This window comes from Panulirus ornatus, chromosome 11, assembly GCF_036320965.1.
Source record: "Panulirus ornatus isolate Po-2019 chromosome 11, ASM3632096v1, whole genome shotgun sequence".
NCBI classification, from domain to species: Eukaryota; Metazoa; Arthropoda; class Malacostraca; order Decapoda; family Palinuridae; genus Panulirus; species Panulirus ornatus.
Genome location: NC_092234.1, coordinates 51023925 through 51049304, shown reverse-complemented (window position 1 = coordinate 51049304; position 25380 = coordinate 51023925). Strand labels below are relative to the sequence as shown.

Genomic DNA, 25380 nt, shown 5'->3' with positions numbered 1-25380 from the left:
ATATATATATATATCTTTCTTTTCTTTTATACTATTCGCCATTTCCCGCGTTAGCGAGGTAGCGTTAAGAACAGAGGAATGGGCCTTTGAGGGAATATATATATCGATGTATATCAACTGACTGTTATATTTCTCTCTTGTGTCTCCCCTGATGATGTGATTATTACACGAAAGTGCACTTGGGAACTTTTCGTGTTTCATTTTCCCCGTGGACTCATAGGAATATCTTGATCACGCGCAAAATTGCGATCCTTTCCAATATATATATATATATATATATATATATATATATATATATATATATATATATCCTAGTGCGCCCCGCGACAGGGTAACATTTGAAGGCCATTAAATAAGCGGCGTTGATTCTCATACGTTCCTTATCAAATTGTTAGTATCTAACTGCCCCTCATAAAGATCGGAATGCTTCTGTCCACATCAGCAACAGCATAATTCTCCCTAAAATGGTGATCTGAAAGGCACTTAACTCCGGTAATCATGTTCTTCAATAATGCGTCTAATTCGTCACACAAAATACCAGTAGCCCGGTTGGTTCTTATGGAGCACCTGGCGGAGCGATTACATCTACCCGAGTGTCCCTCGCACAGTGTTAGTTGGGTTTAGCGACGACCTGATGGTTCCTCTCGGAGCCTCTGATCTACCACATGTACGTCATTCAGCAATCTGATCGTGTATTACGGGGGGTCAGTGATGGCCACCATTTCGTCATCCTTCCCACCCAAAGAACGTGCCCAAGAGTTACCTGATGCGTTGGGGTCTTCTGAATGTCATGTGTCAAGGAGTGATACTAGAAAGCGAAGACATTGTAAAAGTCAACGTTATACAAACATGAATGACATTTTACTAAATGTAAAACGTCTATACGACGCAACAATCATGCGTGTCTTATCTCTATGATTGTCTGTGTATCGCAAGACAGACGCTAGGTATGAATTGCATTTCGTCGACGATGAGTGAAATAGCTGAGGTGAATAATGTCTACAGTCAACATCGTAACGGAATCCAGACCGCTAGATAATCACATTTTTATCCCAGGTTTGCAGCGCGTGTTAACATGAACACTGACATAAGACTGAGAACTGATTGACATTTACTGCACGTCCCCTTCGGTTATATTCATAAAAGGAATGAAAAGAAATTGAACTCAAGGTTGATATGTTGCTGTGCTAAGCGGGTAACTTAAGGTATGGTAAAAACTATCATCCTTTGACTGTCTGATGTTTTGGGCGTACACCAGCGAAAATTTTGAGTTCAAGAGAGTTATATCAAGAACATGGCTGAGAGTTATCCTGAGTTACCAGTATTAGGAAACTGTGAAAAAAAGAAATCCTGTAGGAGAACTAGGGAAACTTATGGCCAGTAGGAATTCATAGTCTCCCTTCTTCCCGAAAGTTAAAGAAAACGCGGAAATAGCTCGAACACGACCTTGACGGGCGCCTGTCTGTCTGTCTGTCTGTCTGTCTTTCACGCCGACAATATAAAAATCTTTGTCAAGAAGAATTAGGAAATAAAAAAGCACATATCTGGAAGGCGACGCGGACTGCTAGGAATATTAAGTATATATCCTTGAGGATATATACTAAAGCATCGGTTTGATGCATACATTATTATGTCGTTCGTCGTATATTGTTCAGGAACTTTGGAGGTGGTTAAGCGAAGATCCGCAAGCAAATAGGGAAGAGCGTGGTTAAATGTTCGATGCACTGAGTGATCAGTTTTCATATTTTTCTAAGTTTTTGTGGTGTTAAAAGATGATATACAAAATTTTTTGACTGAAGAGTTGACGGAGGAAAAAATTCGAGTGAAAACATTGGAGAAAATAAAAAGTGCGACCTTGATAAATGCATTGTGAGGATATCTCAGAGAACGAGGGGATTTTATCATTCTCGAGCTTTCTCCTGCAGAATGAAAATGTTTGTATTGACGATAATATTAACGAGATACCACCATGCCGTTTTCCTTTGCTGAAAAGCTCTTGAGCAACTTTTCCATTCCACCTGTTTGATTCAACAAGTCGGAGGGTTCTATAACTCTCTTCCGTAGACAAAGCAACTCTCATTGATTCCCGTTTCTCCTCTAACTCTACCTTGGATGACTCTAACGTTTCTTCACCCCCCCCCCCCCCTTATGCTCCTCTTACTAGTCCTATGCCTTACCCCATAATCTCTTTTCGAACTGTTCGAAAAACGCTTCTCTCTATGAACATGAAGTAAAGGCTTATGGTCCTGATGGGATCCGTCCCCGTGTACTGGGTGTGCCTCTGAACTTGCATGCTTGTCTGTTCCATTTCTGATGAGAAACCAGAACCTTTCCTTTTTCTTGGAAGCATGCTTTGGTTCTTCCCATACCTAAGAAGTGTGACTATTATAACTTCTCTGACTATCGTCTCATTCCTTTGACATGTACCATTTCCAAAGTCTGAATCTCTCCTTTGTCTCCCATATCCCCAGACATCTTGAATCTTACAGTTTCTTTCTCTGATCACTAGTGTGGCATCCGTAAGAGATGTCCACTGGTGATATTTTTTTTTCTATCTTACTACTGTCTTTTCATCATCCCCGAAAGATTTTGGGGAATCCCATGTGGTTGCCCCTGATATATCCAAATCTTTTGACTGGTTGTGGCATTGGGGTATCATATTTAAGCTTCTCGCTTTTGTCTTCCCTCCCCCACTCTGCTCCATCATATCTAGCTTCCTCTCTGGCCGATCTATCTCCGTTGTTGTTGATGGATCTACCTCTCCTCTTTCTCCATCAACAACGCTGTCTCTTTAAGATTTTTTCCTGTCTCCTACACATTTTCTTTTTTTTTTATCAACGATTTTCTTCCTTCACAAATAAGTAAATGCTTTCATACGCTGACGACTCAACACTGTATTCCTTCACATTCTTCAGTTCTACTCCTCTTATCCGATCTGTATCTCGTCTACACACAACTTCCTCAATAGACTTAGCCTTGGACAGGATTTCTCAGAAGTGTTGACGAAATGTGGGTTTAATGCCTCCAAGATCCAGTTTCTGCCTATCTCTCTATCGTAAATTCCTCACAACCTCCCCCTCTCCATCGATGATTCCGTAACTCCACCTCTTGACTCAGTAAACTTATTTAGTAATACTGTAACAACCACTTAGTCTTGGGAACCCAACATTTCGGAAATAGCTACGTCTGCCCCTAAGAAACTGGGATTCCTGTTTAGATGTTGAAGATTCTTTTCTTCCAAAAGTTGTTCCATTTATGCAAAGAATTGACCCATCCTTGTGTGGAGTGCTGCTCTTACATCTGGGACGGTCCTAACTCTCATCTTTAGTTGACAGAGTTGAGTCGAACGCTTCCAAGATATTTTCAAAAGTTGGCCTTCTTGTCCTACGCCGCGGTGTTGGTTCACTATCTCTCTTTTGTAGGTATTACTTTGGTTTTTGCTTCGGAGAGCTGGTTGCGTGTGTGCTCCCCCTCACCACTAGCTAGACCGGTCACTCAGTACTCGGCAAGCTACTGCGTCTTATGATGCCTGTGTGGCCGTTGGCAACTCGAGGGTGGGCCGTTTTGATAACTGTTTCTTTCGCTTCACACCTCGAAGCTTTGAAATTCTCTACCCTCTCATGTCTCTCTCAACACCTATGCCATGAACCATTTTAAAAGACCTGGTTTTTCATTTTATCTCTTTTTCCCTTTCATTAACCCCTCTATATTTCAACTAAGGCCCGGCCTTGATATAGAGTTTTGTCCTTGATTGGAGCCTCCAAAGTTAAAAAAAAAAAGGGGGGGGGGGGGGAAGAATAAGGTAATCGTCAGCAAAGTAGGATAAAGTCCTGCCAACGAGATGAAAAAAAAAAATGTCCTTCAACCATCCAGAATTAGGCCCTGCCAACAAGATGAATAAGATATCCTACAACCACCTAAAATAAGGTCGGGGCAAGATGAATGTGTTCGGAGGCCAGGGGAATAAGACCTCGCTATCAAGATGTGTTAGGCAAGTGAATAAGGCCCTGCCAATGAGAAATGAAAGGCGTTCAGTTGGGTGAATAAGCCCTACCAAGATGTAATTGTCTGGTGAGGTGAATAAGCTCCGGCCAGCAAGATGAACAAGGTGTCCGGTTAGGTGAATAAGGCCCAATCATTATGCATAAGGTCTCCAGTAAGATGTAATAAGGTGTGCGGGTACCAGCCAGGTGAATAAGGCTCCTGCCAACAAGATGAATAAGGTGTCCGGTTATGTGAATAAGGCCCAATCATTATGCATAAGGTGTCCAGTAAGATGTAATAAGGTGGGCGGGTACAAGCCAGGTGAATAAGGCTCCTGCCAACAGGATGAATAAAGCGTCGGCCAGGTAAGGTGAATAAGGTACACTCCCCGTCTGAACCACCCGTCAAGGTCGCCTGGCCAACTTTTTGCCCAGCCGCCGCCACACACTCCCCTAAAAACTAGAACGAAGGTCCCGCTACGGCCCAGCCTCGAGCGCGCGCGCGCTCGCTCGCTCGCTCCACCAACTCCTCCGCCTCGACGTGTTTGTTTATCTTTAGTTGCCCGGGCGGGTGGTGATCATCTCTTAATAGAGATCTGAAGTGTAAAACTTACCGACGAAATGGTTCATTCATAATGCCATAATGTGAACATCTCCGTCGTTCTAAATCACATTTATCGAGACACCGATTGTTTATGATGGTATTTCCTAAGTTCATCGTTGCATAACTTAACTGTTTCTCGTTCAGTCGGGTGTGCGCTGCGAGAGGTCGCTAGAGCGCTTGGGTCGGGGGGAGGGAAGGGAACACCAAGTGGCGGTCATATTGGTTGGTTGGTTGGTTGGTGTGGGGGGGGGAAATTTATTCTCATCTCACACGTGGATAACGGCCTTGGAATCTCGTATGCACCATAGCCCGTCTCTTATGTAAGCGCTTTACCCGGACGGACGTGTCGTAGATCCCATATGTCTGGACGTTTGATTATGTAGCAGACGACAAACTGCACGTTAGTTAGTTAAGTTAAACGCCGAGGAGGATGTAGAGTTTTCAGGTGGTGGTGGGAGGGTGATGTGCAGGAAGGGGTGTATATGTATTTAAATAGGAGTAATGACGTCAGAATGAAGTTCAACAGGTAATAAAAAGTCATGATTATTACCGAGGACGGAGTATAATGTACCTTGCCATAATGGGCGGAGTAATGAGTACCAGGTATTATAAAAAGGGCGTCCAGGTGTTTCAAGGGGAAGTTCAGGTGCCTTGTGTTTCTTTTTCTGAAAAGGAGGGGGTTCGAACCCCCCCCCCCCCCCTCAGTGACTCCACCCTTGCGGTTTTTCATCATATTTTTCAGTTCACTTTCAGTGGGAATTTCTGCTTTACCGTCTTATCCCCATGTGTCAAAACTTGGGAAGTTTAGTTCTACAACTGCTGTCTTGCTGTAGCTATCCTCGTTACGGACCTTCACTCATATCATCTGGCCTTTCCCGTACACTCCCACGTAAACGTGCAGTGCCTCATCTCTCTACCGTAACAGAAAACAAGATCTGAGAAATGTTTCCTGACAGACCAAACACGACATGAATGCAGCTTGCACTCTGCCAGCAGACATGAGTGGGAACAACACACCCTGCAGGCTTATAATGGTTCACGCTGCCATCATTACAACCCAGATCCCCCCCCCCCCTCCTCCTCTCCTTTCCATAAACAATAACACGCACGAACGGCAAATAAAACGTGAGAGACTCAGGGGTGTGTGAGTGGCGGGAGAGGGAAGGGCCCCTCATGGCTGGGCTAACCGAACACCGTTACTCTTAGTGTTGCACTTCCTTGTGTTTGGCAACACTAGCTTCCTGATACACAACACTGCTGTAGTGTTGACGACGATAATGAACCTCCATAGCGTTACGGGCCGTAGGGGATCAAACCCGCATTTGGTTCGAATCCTGGTCGCGGCAACCGGTCCACAGTCCACCCAGCTGTTCATCCTCACTTTAGGGCTGGTCGATGAAATCGGTACCTGGCATAGGCTAGAGTGTGTGTGTGTGTGTGTGTGTGTGTGTGTGTGTGTGTGTGTGCGCGCGCGCATACATACTTAGGAATAAAGACATGGCACACATTTATAAGATGAAGAGACAGGGCAACACATGTGTACATCTTTCTCCTCATGAAACACAAATAGTAATGATAGACTTTAGGGTAAGATTAAGTTTAATCTGATGTAAGCCACATCAGTCAAAATGTTGGACATGTTAACTCATAAAATTCATTGTGGATGTGACTTAGAAATATTACCAGAAGGAACAGAACACTTTTATTATCCATTCGCCATCTGTCTCCCCTCGCTGCTGTCCACGAGTCCTTCCCCTCCCAGGAAACCCCCTGGTCCACCGAACACCCCGCTCCACCTTCTTCCCTCACTCCCTGAGCGCCCATGGCTTCTGCCCTGCTCACACCCCGACCTTGCCTGATATATATTTGGACAGTCGTCGTCGCGCGTCTAATGCTTGATTTTATCGTTTGCTTGAGATCCTTCAGGTGCAACACACAGCCAGAATATATTCTTTTACCGCGCCATATGTGTATTTCTGGTTGCCCCCCCTCTCTCTCTCTCTTTATATATATATATATATATATATATATATATATATATATATATATATATATATATATATATATATATATATATAAACAGCTGATTCACTCCTTCTTAAAGGTCGTATCACTTGCCTGGTCATCTATCCTTTCAAATCTTAATATCATAATGATTCACACAAAAAAAACAAAACAAAAACAAAAAAATCAAAACAAGTCACCAGTTGCCTCATGACCGCAGACATTCAACACCTGCACAATGAAACAATAATATTTACTCGCACAGTCTCACGTCATCGTGCTCAGCTGTAGACTCCAAGTCAACTACCTCATCGTCGACCAACCACCTCCACGTAGCAATAAAATGCTTTGCCAAGTTTCATGCTTCAGCACCCGATAATTACAGATCCCCTTCCAACAAGCAGGCTACTGAGAAAACGTATATATATATATATATATATATATATATATATATATATATATATATATATATATATATATGTTGGAAAGGATCACAATTTTGCGCGGGATCAAGATATTCCTGTGAGTCCACGGGGAAAATAAAACACGAAAAGTTCCCAAGTGCACTTTCGTGTAATAATCACATCAGGGGAGACACAAGAGAGAAATATAACAGTCAGTTGATATACATCGAAGAGACGAATCTAGGACGCCATTTGGTAAACATGTCCAAAACATGTTTGACCTGTACCAATTTTTTTTTCATATGTAAATCAGAGAAAGAGATGAATAGCTGTGGAAAAAAAAACTTGTAGAAAATGCAATATATCCTCAGGTATTATATTCTAACTTTTTTCGTAGCGTCATAATGAACAATATTATATGAAAATCTGAAGATGTCAATTTAGTTGGAGGAAAGCGAATACTTGCATAACATAAATACGTGGGCGACTGGGCGTACCCGAAAATGCAGTGTTGCCATCGGAGGATCAGTTGGCAAAATGCACTGTCCTCATTTTCATATATATATATATATATATATATATATATATATATATATATATATATATATATATATATATATATAATCGAACATAGCGTTTATGTCGTTCCCAACATTTATTCATTGTATTTATTGATACTATTCGTTACTGCAATATTTCCTGTTTGAGAATGACTGTGTAACTTATTTAACTTTTAAGTATAGTGGTTCAAGGGCCAAGACGTGGCAGTCAAGGTTACGTGACAAAGGTGGATAGCTTAAGCCTAGCTAGTTACGTGACAAATAAAGGTAATTAGACTAAGTCTAGCTAATTACGTGACAAATAAAGATTATTAACCTAAGCTTAGTCGGTTACGTGACGAATAAAGATAAGTAGCCTAAGCCTAGTCTAAGCTTAGTCGTTTGCGGGACATATAAAGATAAATAGCCTAGCCATTATTCAGTTCCTCCATTCCAGCTGTGATACAACAAGTGATACAGTTTTCAGAAGGTACTGGTAAAGACAGTGAAGGATAATTATCTCAATACGCATTTATCAAAAGGGTCACAGTCTACCTCAAGCACTTCCTTCCAACAGGGACAAAAAGGAGTAACACTCGCTATTTTTTGATGCCTTTTACTGGTTCCGTTATGAATGTTAGCGTGTTGAAGAACTCCATTGAGGATCTATCTTTCATCCTAGTGTCCTCGTACGGACAAAGTCCTCGCGAGACGTCTCTCACAGAACCAAAATCGAGACATCTCTCACGTAACCAAAACCCGTAATAAAAAAAAAATATATGTGAACCTTGCTCGACTTGTCGCTGCTTAAACCACACCCTTCCCGAGGACTGGGAAGTCGTCACAGCTTTTCCACTCACTACGATAAGGTAAAAAGAATTGCTCATTTATAGTGAGAATTACGCTTTAATAGGTTTGTGTCGAATAGCATTCTCTTCACCAGGAGCGATCAGTAAATTGCCGGTTGGGCAACTTTTTCCCCCCGCGTCGCTTTGGCCACTGAACACTTATACTGGAATTAGGCGGCTTATATGCGAGTCACTTTGGTTGGAGTTTAACAATAGGATTATCGCCTTTCGTGAACATTTGTACCGGCACTTTATTGACTTCCCAAGTAATGTTGCTCCACATACCTACTAAAGAAAACGGAAATGATTCGGTGATTTAGAAAATGACGAAAGGATTGGGGGGATCGTTCACAGAAAATGGGAACATCACTCAGACGTTCTTTTTCTTCTATAACAAAGTTAATGCGAGTGAAAATACTGGAACGAGAGTTAACTCACACGTTTTTCTGCATGTAACCTTCCAATAATGCTTTAGAATATTTTCTTTTAATGGGATATCTGTGTGAATGGACCTAATATACTGACGCGTGTTTGTAGAGTGGAGAAAAAGATGGAAATTGTTTCCGATCGGGTAGAAAATGAAAGTGGGGGCGGACGAGATGAAACAGACAGGATGGAAAGACAGGATGATGATAAAAGTGAGGACGAACTGGGGGATGATGATAGTGAGGAGGTGCAGGAAGATGAAAATGCGAACAGATAGGAAATAAAAGTAAGGGCGGCCAGGAAAGTGGGCAAGTATCACTTTTGGGGCACCACAGAAATGACTTTGGGATTGAGAAGAAACGCATTGACGATGAACTCCATGTATGTAGCAGAAGTGACTCTTTTTAGGCTTGAGGAAACGTGATTTGGAGTATTACATATTATGCTTTGATAATAGTGATAATGAAGGGCTGTGATGATCTGATACATGTGGGTTGAACGTAGGAGAGGTACGCCTAGGTATCATCTGAACCTATAAACATTTCATCTAACCTTCCCTGGTAACCAAAATGTACGATACTCTCTACGTTCATTGAAAAAGAAAAATGAAAATGTAAATGTTGTAATCCAGTTGCTGGGAAATATGTTCGCTAAGTAAGTTTAATGTTCCCTGAGTGTGTTCACTACCTGTAACTTAACTCCATACAACCCGTATTGAAGAAGGAATGTCTGATATATTTCGAATATGATACTTGCTACATAGGTAAACTTCGGCTTTCTATGTTAGATTTTTAAAGGACTTGTTAAATTGTATAAGTATTTCACTTATACCTCTTATTTTACCTGATCGTCATGCTTTTATATAAATTTTCATTAAGTTAAAAGTGATTTAACAAATCGTACACCTCTGGTCCATATCCGTTTCACTCTGTATAAGGGATCTAGTGCTATGGTTTTTTTTTTTTTAACCAAATTCATAGGCTGTTGCAGCGGTGAGTGAAGATGGTAAGTGAATGCCAGGAGAGAGAGAGAGAGAGAGAGAGAGAGAGAGAGAGAGAGAGAGAGAGAGAGAGAGAGAGAGAGAGAGAGAGAGATGCAGACAATGAAAGTGAAGGTGGACGAGATGCAAGTGATGAGGGAAAGATGACATTGAAAGTGAGGTCAGAGTAAAGGTTACCGCCCTCGGCAACAGACGTGCGTTAGTCTTATCTTCACGGGCGACCTTGGGTGGTGACCTTGGGGCGCGGGTGTGTCCACCACGAACGTAGAAACAACAACAGATATAGATATAGAAACAGGAGCGAAGAGAAGTGGGCAGTCATGGATTCAGTGCTATGGGAGACTGGAGCTAATTTACGAGTCCTTTAACTCACCCATCTTTTCAGTCTGATATGCCGAATTGTTTTTCTTTTCATTGTTAAATGGCATTTCGAAAGAAAATTTGAGAATTGAGACATTTTTTTTTTTCAAAATGTCTGGTACTTTTGAAAATGGTTCTTGACTTACCTTCTCTGATGTAGGTTTTATGAGAGTTACCCATACAAGGATCATCCTTGTGCTTTATGAAGGGAAAATGACTTAGCTCTGTGATTAGTTGGTTACGTATGTCCTCTGGTGAGAGTACACACTAATGTATGGGAGACTGCCGTGCAAGACCTGCCAAGCAGCACTGCATGACCACCCTAGCAGCACTGCATGACCATCACTGCATGACCATCCTAGCACACTGCATGACCATCCTAGCAGAACTGCATGACCATCCTAGCAGCACTGCATGACCATCCTAGCAGAACTGCATGACCACCACTGCATGACCATCCTAGCACACTGCATGACCATCCTAGCAGCACTGCATGACCATCCTAGCAGCACTGCATGACCATCCTAGCAGCCCTGCATGGCCTGCCCAGTAGCACTGTTGCCAACCCAGCAGCGCTGTAAAACCTGCCCAGCAGGCGGCATGACCTACATGGTAGCACTGCATTGCTTAATCAGCAGTACTGCATGACATGCCCAGTACCACTGCATGACCTGCTCAGCCGCACTGCATGACCTGCCCAGCAGCACTGCATGGCATGACCTGTAGCACACGACATGACTTACCTCGTAACACTTTACGACCTGCCTCATAGCAGGTCAGGAAATCGGGCTGGGGTGATTAGGGGGGAGGGAGGGAGGGGGGGGGAAAGATGCAAACAACCACATCGTTAGGCTACTGTTTACGTCGAGTGCAGTCCTGCAATAATTGTCCTGCTCCTGTATCTTCTGCTCTGGGGTTTATTAATCTATAACCAATTCTCTAACTAGTAAAACCGCTGCGCTTTTTTTTTTTTCCTGATACTATACTTTCCTCACATTCAATTTGGGATGATTCTGTATCTAATCCTCCAACCCCCATGTTCGCCCCCAAAGTGTACCTATGTCATCAGTATTTACCTCACGCAAGGTCCCTCCAGAGTCTTCTACCTGCTCTAAATGGACAACACGTATGGCTCAAATGACACACCTTCTCGAGTGCTAAGGAAGTGTGCGTATGAGCTGCCTCCGATCCTTGCTCGCCTGTTGACCACCTCTGGTTTGGTGTAGCCTGTCACTATGAAAGAGGATCGCTTTCAACCCTTCCAACTGTCGCTTCATTACTCTTACTTATACTATTTCCAACTGCTTTCGAGATTCTCCTTAAATCACTTTCTCGGACGCTTAGAATCTCTTTTCCTTCGTTCGTGTCACCAATAGAGGTTTCACAGCGTTAAGGCTACGGTGTTGTTCTCTCCTGTGTGACTCACCTCTGGTACTCCTCTCTCAGGGACTTTGGTTAAACATGTTAGTTGTCTTCGGCATCAACGGAGGAGCATCGGATAGGATATGACATACGTCACTGAGTCATTCTTTCTAAACGACTAAGTTTCGTTTTTCCTGCTCCTCTCTGTTTCCCAGTGCATAGCTACCTCATCGGCCGTGTCCATTGTGGTATAATTGATGGAGCGACTTCACCTTCCCTTCCCTCCACCAGTCTGCGATCACAGGTGATGTCCTCAAGGCTATGACGTATTGCCGGCTCTCGTCCCTCTCTCCGTAAATGATCCTCCTCCAGCTTCTAACCTTTTTCACTCTCATGCTGATGATTCCGCTCTTTCTCGTCCTGTGAACATATTTCCTCTCTCCGTCTTGGATCTAAGTAGCATCTCGGAATGGGGAAGCAGTAACTTGATTATATTCAATAGTGCTAAAGCGCAGTTTCTCATATTTTTCTTTTAAGTCGCTCGTTCCCGTCCCTCACTTTAGAAATGCTGCCGTTTAGCCCTGTAATAAAAAAAAAAGGAAAATGTTATGCATAACCATATCCTCCACCTGTTCTTAAAACTGCACATAGTCATCATCACAAAGTCTGCTGTCCCAATCCTGGGGGTGTTGTATAGGTGCCAATAGGGAGTTTATTCACCCTAGTATGAAGTACTGCTCACATGTCTGGAGTGGGTCTTCGTACGTCTCTCTATTAGCGAGTGTGGAGCCAAAATTCTTGTTTCATTAATTCTCCTGACATCATCTTTCTTCAACCGTCCCTTTCTTTACGCCAGGTGATTGCTACCTGTATCATCATGGCCACTGCTTTCGTCATCTGCCCGCATTTGGCCCTGCCACCAAGGCTTGGACCCAAAGCACGCTTCCCACACTTTGTGGAGACTGGTACCTTATCCCGTTGAACATGTAAACTATGGAAGTATTTTGCTTCTCTTGTCTTTTCCTTTTTACCCTTAACGATCAGGTCCTCAGACACTCCCCAGAGCCTTGGTGAGCGTTTACATCCCCTATTTTTATTCATTTTCATTCGTGATGGCCTTTGACGGTGTCATGTTTTGGGCTCATGCCTTGCCATTCACTATGGCGAAATAAATGAATGTTTAGATAGATAAATGAGTAAATAGATGAATAGACAAAGGGATAAATCGACGTTGGTTAGACATCAGCACCAGAGATTTCCTCGTCGAATACTCATTAGCAGGGAACGCTCTGTGAAAGAGGAACGAGGTAAACAAAGTAGGCCGTGTTGTCCTGCTGCTTCCTAAAGCTCACTCGAATCCCGTAGTAAAAGCTGGTGAAGCCTTTGAGGGTGGCAACTTCATCTTTGTGGAAATCAGAGTTATACACTACGTCAGAAAATGACAGCAGGACTAGTTTGTAGGGGGGGTCGCCCCTCAGCACGGACACCAGGGGTAGACGAGAGATATGATGATCAGTTAGCAGGACTGTGTAGTGAACAAGATACTATCATAGTAGGAGATTTGTAACACACCAGGATCTAAATGGGGAGATTCCTTTTACAGTTGCCCCGGGCGCGGACGTGCCTGAATTTATTTAGTAGTTTCCTAATGCTATTAGTCGAAAGAGAATATGTTAGATTTAGGATCTCTGATTTAGGTCTAACTGCAGCTGAAGATTTCATCAATCACAGTGAAGTTGGAGGAAAGTTGAGTTCAAGTGATCCTCATCGACTGATTACCTTTGAGGCAGCTTTCAGCACCGCAGGTAATGTTGGTCAACACCACAGTCGCGAAATCATACCCGATTGTAAGTGTGCAATTTCTAATATATGATAAATGTTATGTATATGTAGTTTGCAGTTTTGTTATACTTGCTCTCGACAGGGTGGGGTCACCAGAAGGTTGAGGCGTAGTTTAGGGTGGAGCACACGAACTGTTCGCGGAATATGCTAAGGAATCTTTTTTTTTCCTCGTCCAAAACCGGTGTTGGCGTTGTGAGGGAGCTCACTTTATTTATGGCTTTTGTGTTGATGTTTGTGATGTTGGGAGTTAATGCCGTGTGTTGAGTGTGTGTGTGTGTGTGTGTGTGTGTGTGTGTGTGTGTGTAAGTGATACCCAGTATGGTTGTAGTTTGGCAAATGGAAATGGTTGACCATTTTGGCTATACGGGAGGTTGCGGGATGCGTCTGTGTCTGTCTGGGGTCAATAGAATGACCGTGGGTTTCTATATGGGTTGAGACATTCCGTTCCTTGCGAGATGATGGTCCAGTTGTATGATGTAATGTTGCCTTTTTGTTGTTTCTTGGGGGTGTAGTGTCGGGATGTTGTGAGGAAATTCTAAGGTCATCATAAGCGCTTTCGAATTTAAGTCTAGGGAAATCATCCTTACTCTTTACAGTTCACTGGTGCATCTTGAATATTGTGTTCAGTGTTGGTCAAGCTACGTGGAGAAGGACGTAGACAGAGTACAGCGTCGAGCTGCTAAGATGATTCCCGGACTTTGAAACGAATCCTGTGAACCGACGTAGCAATATTTTTTTTTCTTTCTTAGCTGAGACGATGCGGGCGATCGAAGCCTTGATCGAGGCCATCTCTCTCTCTCTCTCTCTCTCTCTCTCTCTCTCTCTCTCTCTCTCTCTCTCTCTCTCTATATATATATATATATATATATATATATATATATATATATATATATATGAATTAAGCTAGATATTTTCATTTAGATTTGTGGTATTTGTTACACATTGTGCAGAACATGGGCCGCATTCACAGACGGCACACATCCTGGGAATCACCTTGAACTTCTGAACCAGATTCAAGTGTTTTAGCTCACTTGCCTCTTGTTTGTAACTTGAAGATGGACGGCATTAATGATCCTGGCAGTTGTTAAGTGTTGACCAACCGTTTACAAGATTGTGTGCAGTGTATCCAGTATACTTCACGATGCACTAACAGTATTAATGAGGACGATCTCAAATGGCCCAATCTTCATTCTTGAACATTACACTAAAATTTTTATATTGATGATGTTTTGGTTAAAAAAAAAAAAATAATGACCATATCAACACCTTTCATGTTAGTAAAACACACACACACACACACACACACACACACACACACACACACACACACACACACAACACACCAACAAACACACACCTGAGGCCACGTCATGATATCGAGCATCCACTACGTCTGCTGAGGTGGCAGGGAGGGAGGTTTGTCATAACGCCGCCAGGTACATCCTGTGTCTGTGGTATAAGGTAACGGGGCAGCTGAGGCCTGAGCACTGGGGCAGGTGCAGTCAGCTGTCCGGGTGCCTTTCCTGGCCTACATCAAGGTGTTGCTTGTTTTTGGTTGCCAGTTGTATCAGAACGATCGACTGTATCTCTCTATTTAGTGCAGGTAAAGCGGATTTAAGTGCCGGTCGTTTCTGTATATCTCTACATTAGAATCCTTTTATTTTCAGCCATGAGTTGTATAGTGAAGGATAAAAGCTATGATGACTGTATTCATGTGGTTTGTGTGTGGCTCTGTGTATGTTGTGTCTGTAAGTGGGTTATGCGTCTACTGAGTGATGATGCCAAGTTTATATTCCACTATGGTTCATGTTCTCCTCAAACATTGGTGAAGTCATAATCTATTTTGGTTTTCTAGTGACGATTGTTTTCTTCAGTCAGATTGTTTCTCGTGTTTAAGTTACCGACTTGGAAGTTTTTTTTCTTTTTCTTTTTTTTTTTTTTTTAGTCAATTTTACGGAACTCAGTGGTGGAGTAGTTAGCGTTGCTGGCCGTGACGCATACACGAGCCGTCCGGGGCCTAAGCCCAGAACTTTGAATGTCGCGGCAGAGTCGGTCCACGGTCAGAGACCCAGGTATTCATCATCCCGCCCTACGGGTTGGTACTGATTTAGGTAACTATATATATATATATATATATATATATATATATATATATATATATATATATATATATATATATATATATATATATATCTTTTTTCTTTTAAACTATTCGCCATTTCCCGCGTTAGCGAGGTAGCGTTATCAGAGGACTGGGCCTTTTTTGGAATACCCTCACCTGGCCCCCTCTGTTCCTTCTTTTGGAAAATTAAAAAAAAAAAAAAACAAAAAAACGAGAGGGGAGGATTTCCAGCCCCCCCGCTATATATATATATATATATATATATATATATATATATATATATATATATATATATATATATATATATATAGAAGAGGTAGTAAAAGCTTTGCGGAAGATGAAAGCCGGCAAGGCAGCAGGTTTGGATGGTATTGCAGTGGAATTTATTAAAAAAAGGGGGGGACTGTATTGTTGACTGGTTGGTAAGGTTATTTAATGTATGTATGACTCATGGTGAGGTGCCTGAGGATTGGCGGAATGCTTGCATAGTGCCATTGTACAAAGGCAAAGGGGATAAGAGTGAGTGCTCAAATTACAGAGGTATAAGTTTGTTGAGTATTCCTGGTAAATTATATGGGAGGGTATTGATTGAGAGGGTGAAGGCATGTACAGAGCATCAGATTGGGGAAGAGCAGTGTGGTTTCAGAAGTGGTAGAGGATGTGTGGATCAGGTGTTTGCTTTGAAGAATGTATGTGAGAAATACTTAGAAAAGCAAATGGATTTGTATGTAGCATTTATGGATCTGGAGAAGGCATATGATAGAGTTGATAGAGATGCTCTGTGGAAGGTATTAAGAATATATGGTGTGGGAGGAAAGTTGTTAGAAGCAGTGAAAAGTTTTTATCGAGGATGTAAGGCATGTGTACGTGTAGGAAGAGAGGAAAGTGATTGGTTCTCAGTGAATGTAGGTTTGCGGCAGGGGTGTGTGATGTCTCCATGGTTGTTTAATTTGTTTATGGATGGGGTTGTTAGGGAGGTAAATGCAAGAGTCCTGGAAAGAGGGGCAAGTATGAAGTCTGTTGGGGATGAGAGAGCTTGGGAAGTGAGTCAGTTGTTGTTCGCTGATGATACAGCGCTGGTGGCGGATTCATGTGAGAAACTGCAGAAGCTGGTGACGGAGTTTGGTAAAGTGTGTGGAAGAAGAAAGTTAAGAGTAAATGTGAATAAGAGCAAGGTTATTAGGTACAGTAGGGTTGAGGGTCAAGTCAATTGGGAGGTGAGTTTGAATGGTGAGAGGCTGGAGGAAGTGAAGTGTTTTAGATATCTGGGAGTGGATCTGTCAGCGGATGGAACCATGGAAGCGGAAGTGGATCATAGGGTGGGGGAGGGGGCGAAAATTTTGGGAGCCTTGAAAAATGTGTGGAAGTCGAGAACATTATCCCGGAAAGCAAAAATGGGTATGTTTGAAGGAATAGTAGTTCCAACAATGTTGTATGGTTGCGAGGCGTGGGCTATGGATAGAGTTGTGCGTAGGAGGATGGATGTGCTGGAAATGAGATGTTTGAGGACAATGTGTGGTGTGAGGTGGTTTGATCGAGTAAGTAACGTAAGGGTAAGAGAGATGTGTGGAAATAAAAAGAGCGTGGTTGAGAGAGCAGAAGAGGGTGTTTTGAAATGGTTTGGGCACATGGAGAGAATGAGTGAGGAAAGATTGACCAAGAGGATATATGTGTCGGAGGTGGAGGGAACGAGGAGAAGAGGGAGACCAAATTGGAGGTGGAAAGATGGAGTGAAAAGGATTTTGTGTGATCGGGGCCTGAACATGCAGGAGGGTGAAAGGAGGGCAAGGAATAGAGTGAATTGGAGCGATGTGGTATACAGGGGTTGACGTGCTGTCAGTGGATTGAATCAAGGCATGTGAAGCGTCTGGGGTAAACCATGGAAAGCTGTGTAGGTATGTGTATTTGCGTGTGTGGACGTGTGTATGTACATGTGTATGGGGGGGTTGGGCCATTTCTTTCGTCTGTTTCCTTGCGCTACCTCGCAAACGCGGGAGACAGCGACAAAGTATAAAAAAAAAAAAAAAAAAAAAATATATTCCGTACTTAATAGCGTGAGCGAAGTAGCGTAAGGAACAAGACGAAGATAGGCCGCATTCACACACGTCCATTCTCTATAGCGTTCATGAGATGGCCTTGATTTAGGGCATTCAATTGACCATGTCAACTCAGCTAACGTTAAAAAGAAAAATGATTAGGTTCATTCGGTCTGCTCTGTTGCTTGACAGTTCCTCTTGATCACATCATGTAGAACTCTCTCATCTACCCTGAATGCAAAGTTCATATGGTATCTGCAGTATACTTTGCATGTTGAAGTTCTGATGTTTTTAGTATGCATTAGTGATGTTTGAAGGTAATGTATAGTTACCGGTCAGGGACTGTGTTGCAATAGTCATTGTCGATAAAGTTTTTCATTCATTCTGGTTACTTTTTGTTGGACCAAAGTCCAGTGTGAGCAGTTCCTGTAAGTTCTTCGTAGATGTGAGCGTTAAGTTCATAGTTTGAAGGGTGTTCATTCATGGGGCATTTATTTATACATCTATCTAGGTCACTGGACTTTCTGTACTCGTGTACCGTATGTGCATTTTTGTTTTGTCTTTGTTTACGCCTCTAGATATGGAATTTCGTTATTGAATAAGTTCGTAAGTAAACATAAGCACAGATGTCTTCTCTTTTTTTTTTTCTATCTTCGAGTGATATTATTAATCACTGACAAAATATATGTCGTCGACTTATCGACAATATGTTTTAGGTCTGCGAGTCGAATCTCGGAGTGCCTCGTTTTCTATGTCACACGTACACGAAAGATTGCGGACGTTGGTCTAAGACAAGGTCCAATATATGTAAAAACCAGCCGTCTGAACTCCCCCGGGGATGCTTCTGTAGTATATAAGCTCAGATCCAACCGTCCAAGATGTGTGGTAGTGGTTGATATGGGTCGTTGTACATATTAGGGAAAATTGTGCTGATGGTGTCTTCCAGAAGGTGATATGTAAACAAACCATCTACAGTCAAGAGAGGCAAGTAGTCCTTCCCTGGTCGGGTGTTCTGATGTATATCGATGACCTCAGCCGTGGTATTAAGAACGCACTGTGCAGGAGAGTATGGAAGGTAACATTTAGCCTGTCATGTAAACATTAGCAGGCGGAATTCGGTTATACACACACACACACACACACACACACACACACATATATACACTGATTTCAGTTTGGTCATAAAAAATATGATATCGGATTTCATATTTTGATGGCATTAATGCAGCATTTAACGATTTGGTCTGTGACCTCTGTGTACTATAGAAGAAAGGGTCAAGTAAAGTAAGTCATGCATGAAACATTTTATTGGCGAGTTCCAGTATTCTGAAAAAAAAAAAATGTATTTCTGTTTCGTAACATCTTTGGTCATGTATGTATGTGTATTTGGCTTTGCTCGTGGGTGTGTGAACAAAATATGAAAAAAAATGAAATTGCAGAATTAAGACAAATAAACAAGAGAAAAAAAAAAAGTTAAAAATTCACGCATGACAGAACAGTCCGGTAGCCGGTATGGCTGATGTGTTGTCGGTGTAGCAGACGACGCCACATACTACCGGACTATGTCCAGCTTAGGGTGAAATATTCTGGTAGTACGTAGAATGTCCCTCTCGTGCTCTATTTTTTTTTTATTCCTAAATAATTCTAGAAGTGACTTCATTGGAATTTACAGCAGAGTTAGGTCGAAGTGAAATAGGTAACGTACTATGAGCACAACGGTGGGACCTTGCAAGGTGCGAGTTAGGCTGTTTTTGCCGAGAGCCTCCTGGCATCTTCATGAGCCTTGGCGAGTACATCCTTGATCATGGCCACGGCTGGGGTGTCCTTCGGCAAGTCTGAAGCCGCTACTTTGAAGCCCGTGATGGGGGAAGCGCCGTACTTCCTCACCTGCACGTCTCCGTCAGGGTTGACGTAGGCGAAGCTCCCAGATGTGCGTCCAGTGAAGTCGCGTGACTCCGTTCTGGTGTTGGAACCTCCCCAGTGACGGAAGGAGTACTGACCCATCTCGTCCTGGGCGTGGTACTTGCCTCCAACGTAGGGCACATCTGGTGAGGGCATGGGTGGGTTAGGGGCGAGCATAGGGTCGCTAGAGATACCCGCTGGGGAGGGTGGGACTGCATACTGGACTGGGGTTGGGCTCTGGATGGGGACGCCGTACCGGGTGAATTTGATGCCAGGCTCTGGGATGTTGGAGACGGCTGGTCTTGCGGCTCCGCTGTCGACGATGACGGGTCTGTTGACCTGTGGGAGGATCTGCGGTGCAGCGGAACAGGCGGCAGCCAGGAACAACACCTGCAGCACACAGGGCGGACAAATCAGGACATTGTTAAACATCATCTGCAGGAGAACCTGACCTCAATGATACAACCTCTAACTTAGAATTGCAATGTTCGTCTCATTATAGCTGAAATAGGAATTATGTCGACCTGGCAGGGGTGAAATGATATAGTGCATCATATGACAACAGCTATTTGTCGATTCACGAATATTAGGTCTGTCAACATACAGTTGTCTCAAAAATACATTTTATTCTTTGTCATGAAAAATATAAGATTTTAGAACTAGAACTAACTGAATGAAAAATGTTTGTTTAGAACTAGAACTAACTGAATGAAAAATGTTTGTTTAGAACTAGAACTAACTAAATGATATATGTTTCAATCATACATCGACGAGTTTGAACTAAAAGTATAGCGATAATTTATGCTTGGTTAACGAGATAGTTTTACGAGTGACGAGATACCTTAGTCATCCTTACAATTAACGAGATACGGTAGTCGCCCTTACAATTAACGAGATATCCTAGTCATCGGGGTAGCTGTAAGGATTAACGTACTGACTGATATTCAAGCTAACCACCAAATATCTGATGACACTTGCGTTCATGTTTCGTTTGCAAACTCCACACTGAGGAACTAGTGAGAATGAAATGGAAACTTATGAAGTTAAGCAACGCAAAGATTTGGTTGACGTAACGCAAATCCATACATTCTGGAAACGTACATCGAAAATGTCCGGAGTCTCGGCTTGAACCTCTGAAACCAACGTCGTACACACTTTAGTTAAGGAGAAAAATATGGACGAATTTCATGCCTAGACAAGATGAAAACTATGTGGGTCACCTTCACCTTGCATCAAATGACTTATTATCATGCAAACTTTAAGGACACAGCAAATGGCAGGCAGATAGGCTTGCTGACAGACAATATTTTTTATTTCATTACGATTTCGTTTGGATTTTTTTTTTTTAAACCAATTGGATGTTTGAGTATTGTATAGCGACAAGAACGACACTATGTTAGTTTGTGAAATTGCTGACTCTGTTAATGACTGAGTTACACACCACTGCCGATTCTGAAACGCTGAAAGAGATAAAGTAAATCTTTAAAACACAATCTCTCTCAAGGGCTTCTATGTCCATCGTCTGATATTATGAACAATGATTGAATCTTCATGACATGAATGGACACCAGACACTCTCAGTATGACTTTAATCAGTGTCCCAGACATCTGTCAGTAATTTGTAATCATTTCTGATATAAACCCAGCTCAGGTTGATGAAAAATACAGGTTAACCTATCCGAGATGTTGTGCTCGCTAAGTGATCCAGCTCGGGGTAGATATATTACATACTAGGATAATCTGGCTCTGATGGTAGTACATCCTAGGTTAATTCGACCTGGGCTAATTCGTTTGGGTATATATGGTTAATCCGATGTACTAACTAGACGTACTAGTTAAGACAAAGGAATGAAAATAGCTGAAATATTTACACTCAGATTTTAAGGTAATCAAGAAAAGAAAAGACTGCATACGCTACTTTTTATATTGTTACATTAGTTATATTTTTTCTCAAGAAAACTGTCATAGCTGATGTACTTAGACGAGAAAGAAAAAAAAAGTGGCCGAATTTTATGAGAAAAGACATGCGAGATGAACATAACAAAGTAATCTATTTTTGTAACATTATGTAAACTCAGGCCAGATAGGCAAGTGGCCTTGTACTGCCGGTCAATAAACTTGGCGGGAGCAGCCATCCACCAGGCCATTAGCCTGACGAAAGTTTAATCTCAAGTTGTTTAATGGGATTTGATCCATCACACTGGTCCATCATAGAAGAGTGGCTCCCTAAAACAAATGGGATATCTGACTGATGGCGTGCAAAGATTAATTTGCTCCAGTATTAATCACAATAATGAACTCCCTCTTACACGCTTTGATAATCCACAATACCAATTGAAAGTGAGTCTTTCATGAAGACTCCGAAATAACTATGAAGTTATGACACTTGGAGTTATTTTATGCGCACGCTGACTTAAGTTTAACCTCTGTATAAGTAATGCCAGATCAGTTAGTATGTCTTAACAGGCAGCAGGATATTGAATCGTATGTAACGAAGTTAATAGGCTGAGTAAATGTTATAATAATAGGCTATTTTCAATAATTTTAAATTGCGGAGGTGGCTGCAAGGATCTTCAGTGACAAAATCTAATTACGGATTGGGTTGCAAGAATTTTCAGCGACAAAATCTACAAGTTATCAGTCAGTTGTAGAGCACGGAGGTTGCTACTCATGATATGGGTATCCTTACCATAGCTCAAGAACCCACAGTCATTTGACACAAAAAAATAGTGCGCGTCCTCAGGATTCTACCGGGTACGGACGGTAATGAGGGGGGTGGGTCATATTTGCTCGCACTCATGGGCACTTTGGAACTTACTGGTTCGTCGTAGGAACACTATAGCGAAGACTTTATCAGACGTTCGAGCTAGTATTTCATATCGAAAATTCAATTAACGAAGACTTTATAAGACATTTGAGCTAATATTTTATTTTGAAAATTTAGTTTTCAAAGTTGATTCTTTCTTTTTTTCAATATGCTACAAGAAGAATGTCCAAGAGCTTCGAGCAAAAGATCACGAAATTCTTACGAGTTAGAAATAATTCAGAGACCATCGAGGGAGTCATCGGGTAGTTTCAAAGTCGAGAGGAACAGATCACATCCAACCCAAACAACCAGAAGAGTCATCCATAAGAATAAGAGATTCTTGGGGCCAGGTACTCACCAGCAGCTTCATGTCTGAGGAGTGTTGGTTACGGAGTCTGAGGAAGGAGGGCGTGTGTGGTTAGCATGGGATGGGGTGGCATCTTATATATCTGAACATCCGCGGGCCACACCCTCTGGAACCGTCTGGAAGGGATCATCTGGACCGCCACACCCTCCTTCCATCGGGTTCCAAATCTTTCCGATTTGGTTTCTGTGGCGTAAGATGGACAGATATCTCCATCGTTTTGCGATGGCAGATTTTTCCTCACGAGAAGTTTTTAAAGGATGATAAATTTTTTCATATAAGGATATGAAAAGGTTTGTATAAAATGCTATAATAATGATCATATGGAAGGTCGATAGACCCTTGGTGCTTCTCTTCACTTTGCCTAGCAACGCCTAAACCACTTTTTGTCAGGAAACGGACACATATCACCATGTCCCAAAAAATCGACTGTTCCGCAGGACGACAGAGTGGCGGACTTGCAGTTTTCCAACTAAATTCGAAAACAGGTATCGCCAGGAAATGTTTACATAACCGATTTGCATTACCTAAAATGCGAGATTCTCTTCTCCAGGGAAGGTTCTAATTTGTTTCTTTATTACGTGTTATTAATGGAAATATGTTTGGAATTTATGAATATTTGACTGAGCAATTTTGTAATGGGTACTTTTGACCAACAGTTATTAAAACTTAAAATCAAATGATACTGAAAATTTAACTTATGTGATAAGAAAATGCAAGCCTGACGGATTCTTTATATATGATAAATGAAGATCTGAAAACATTCAAACCTTGGTGTAATTTTTGAGTGTCCATAAGGCTAGTGTGTTCTTAATATCACCTCATTGTGGCTGGCCGTTGTCATGAATGATCCCGTGAGTGATAGTAGAGGTGGTATATTGATCAGTCAGTGCTAATGGGGATGACTTTTGACCCTCACTAGCGTGAGTATTAAGCCTTGAAGGCTTCTCTTTTAGTCTGCTTGTCGTTACCAACAGACTCAGGTACTTGGATGACCTTACTGTTGTGACATAATCCGTGAGGTCATAGTTGTAGTTACCCAATTGTGTTGTATGAGTGACCTTTACACTCGTGATGCCCTAACTCCTGAATCGTCTCTACAGTCATACAACTTTTTGAATTTGTATGCTTTCTGCAGTGGTTATATTCCCAGTCTATTTATTCCGTTGATCCACTACACTTAGGAAAGTATTTCTCTACATTATGAATTTCACATTATGGCCTCTGGTTGTTTTCTCCCTGCATCTTTCGAGGAACTGTGAACTATCTGCATCATCAAACTGATGAAACTTAAAGGCTTTGACAGGTCACTCTTCACTTTTCTCTCTTCCATGATGGGTAAATTTAAGATCCGTAGCCTTTCCCTGTAACTCAGCCCTCTTAATTCCAGTATCGTCATTGTTGCCCTCTCCTGGACCTTTCCTATTCTGTGCATCTCTTTTATACCGAACATGAGAAGCATATTCTAGTTTTGGCCTTATCTAGGATGGAACCAATTTTTTAAAGTAGTTCTTTATCAATGTACTTAAATGTTATTCTAACATTTTTCAGCAGACAATGCCTCCCATACTGTTCTCCTTAGGTGGGACTTTGGCGACGAGTTAGGGTCGATGTCAGCTCCCTCCAAATCCCTCACACACACACACACACAGATTCCTGCAGCTTATTTTCTGCAAGGTGATATTCATATTGGGATCTAGTTTTACTATAACCCAACCTCCATTACCTTAAGTTTACTTAGGTTGAATTTCATCAACTCCCTTATCACACCAACTTTGGAATCTGTCTAGGTCTTCCCGTAAGGTAATGCAACCTGTCTAGCTTTTCACTTCCCTCATGACCTTTGGCATCATCTGCATACCTATTCACGTAGGAGTCCATACCTTCAGGCAAGTCATGCACGTAGATCAGGATGAGTGATGGTCCCAGAACAGAACCCTACAACACTCGAGTGGTCACCTCCACCCCTCGCGGAAAGATTCCCCTGTGTTGTTCTCTGTTCCCCTCCAGGAAGATAATCTTCAATCCATCGAAGAAGTTTCCTCCTATTATCCGCCTGGTGATCCATCTTCTCTGTCAGCCTCCATTGAGGTACAGTGTCTACTAACATTTCCTGGCAGCCCAGATATAAACAATCCACCCAGCCTTCCCCCCTTGTTTCTGAAAGAGCTCACTCTTTCGTAGAAATCAAAAAGGTTTGGAACACTCGACTTCCTCTCCTTGGAACCGTGTTTTCTCCCACTTAGGTAACTTCTCTGTAGGAAGTTATTCATTTGTTTTGTTTATCTCTTCCGTTGCCTATCATATATTCATCGCCGCTTCCTGGTGTCCGTTCTTGCTGACAGGTTTAACATTTGCCCTTTTCCACGTCTTGGGCAAATTGTCTCTCTCCGGCGACATCTTCAACAGTACTTCAGGTGGTTTTTGAAGTGTATCTGCACACACATCTTCAGCACATACGGTGAAATATTATCAGGACCATGAGCTTCGTATGGGTTAAAAGCCTTTTTCAGTATTCAGCAAACTTTTCTAGATATTTCAGAGATTTCTGTGTATGTCCTCCCCTTTCCATGCCACTGGTATCGGGGAAATAGTGTCTTCCACTGTGAAAACACGTCTGAATTCGTCACTCATTCTCACACTTGTATTTACATCATTCTTTACCATTCTTCTCTGCGGATCCGTTAGCCTGATTACCTGCTCTGTCAATTAATTCCTCATGAATTAATGGAAAAATTTTGGATTATCTCCTTCCTTGTCCTCAATATTCTTTTCATA

At 42.2% G+C, this 25380-nt stretch overlaps 1 protein-coding gene across 1 annotated transcript; it reads right to left on the bottom strand.

Moving 5' to 3' along the window:
- Window positions 1-18822: 18822 nt before the first annotated feature.
- LOC139751112 (uncharacterized) lies at window positions 18823-22719 on the bottom strand. The gene is made up of 2 exons (XM_071666212.1): window positions 22597-22719; window positions 18823-19822 (listed from the first exon to the last, which is right to left on the bottom strand). Exons 1-2 carry the CDS (start codon window positions 22606-22608, stop codon window positions 19271-19273), a joined length of 564 nt encoding a protein of 187 aa, XP_071522313.1. The 5' UTR covers window positions 22609-22719; the 3' UTR covers window positions 18823-19270.
- Between the last annotated feature and the right edge of the window lie 2661 nt (window positions 22720-25380).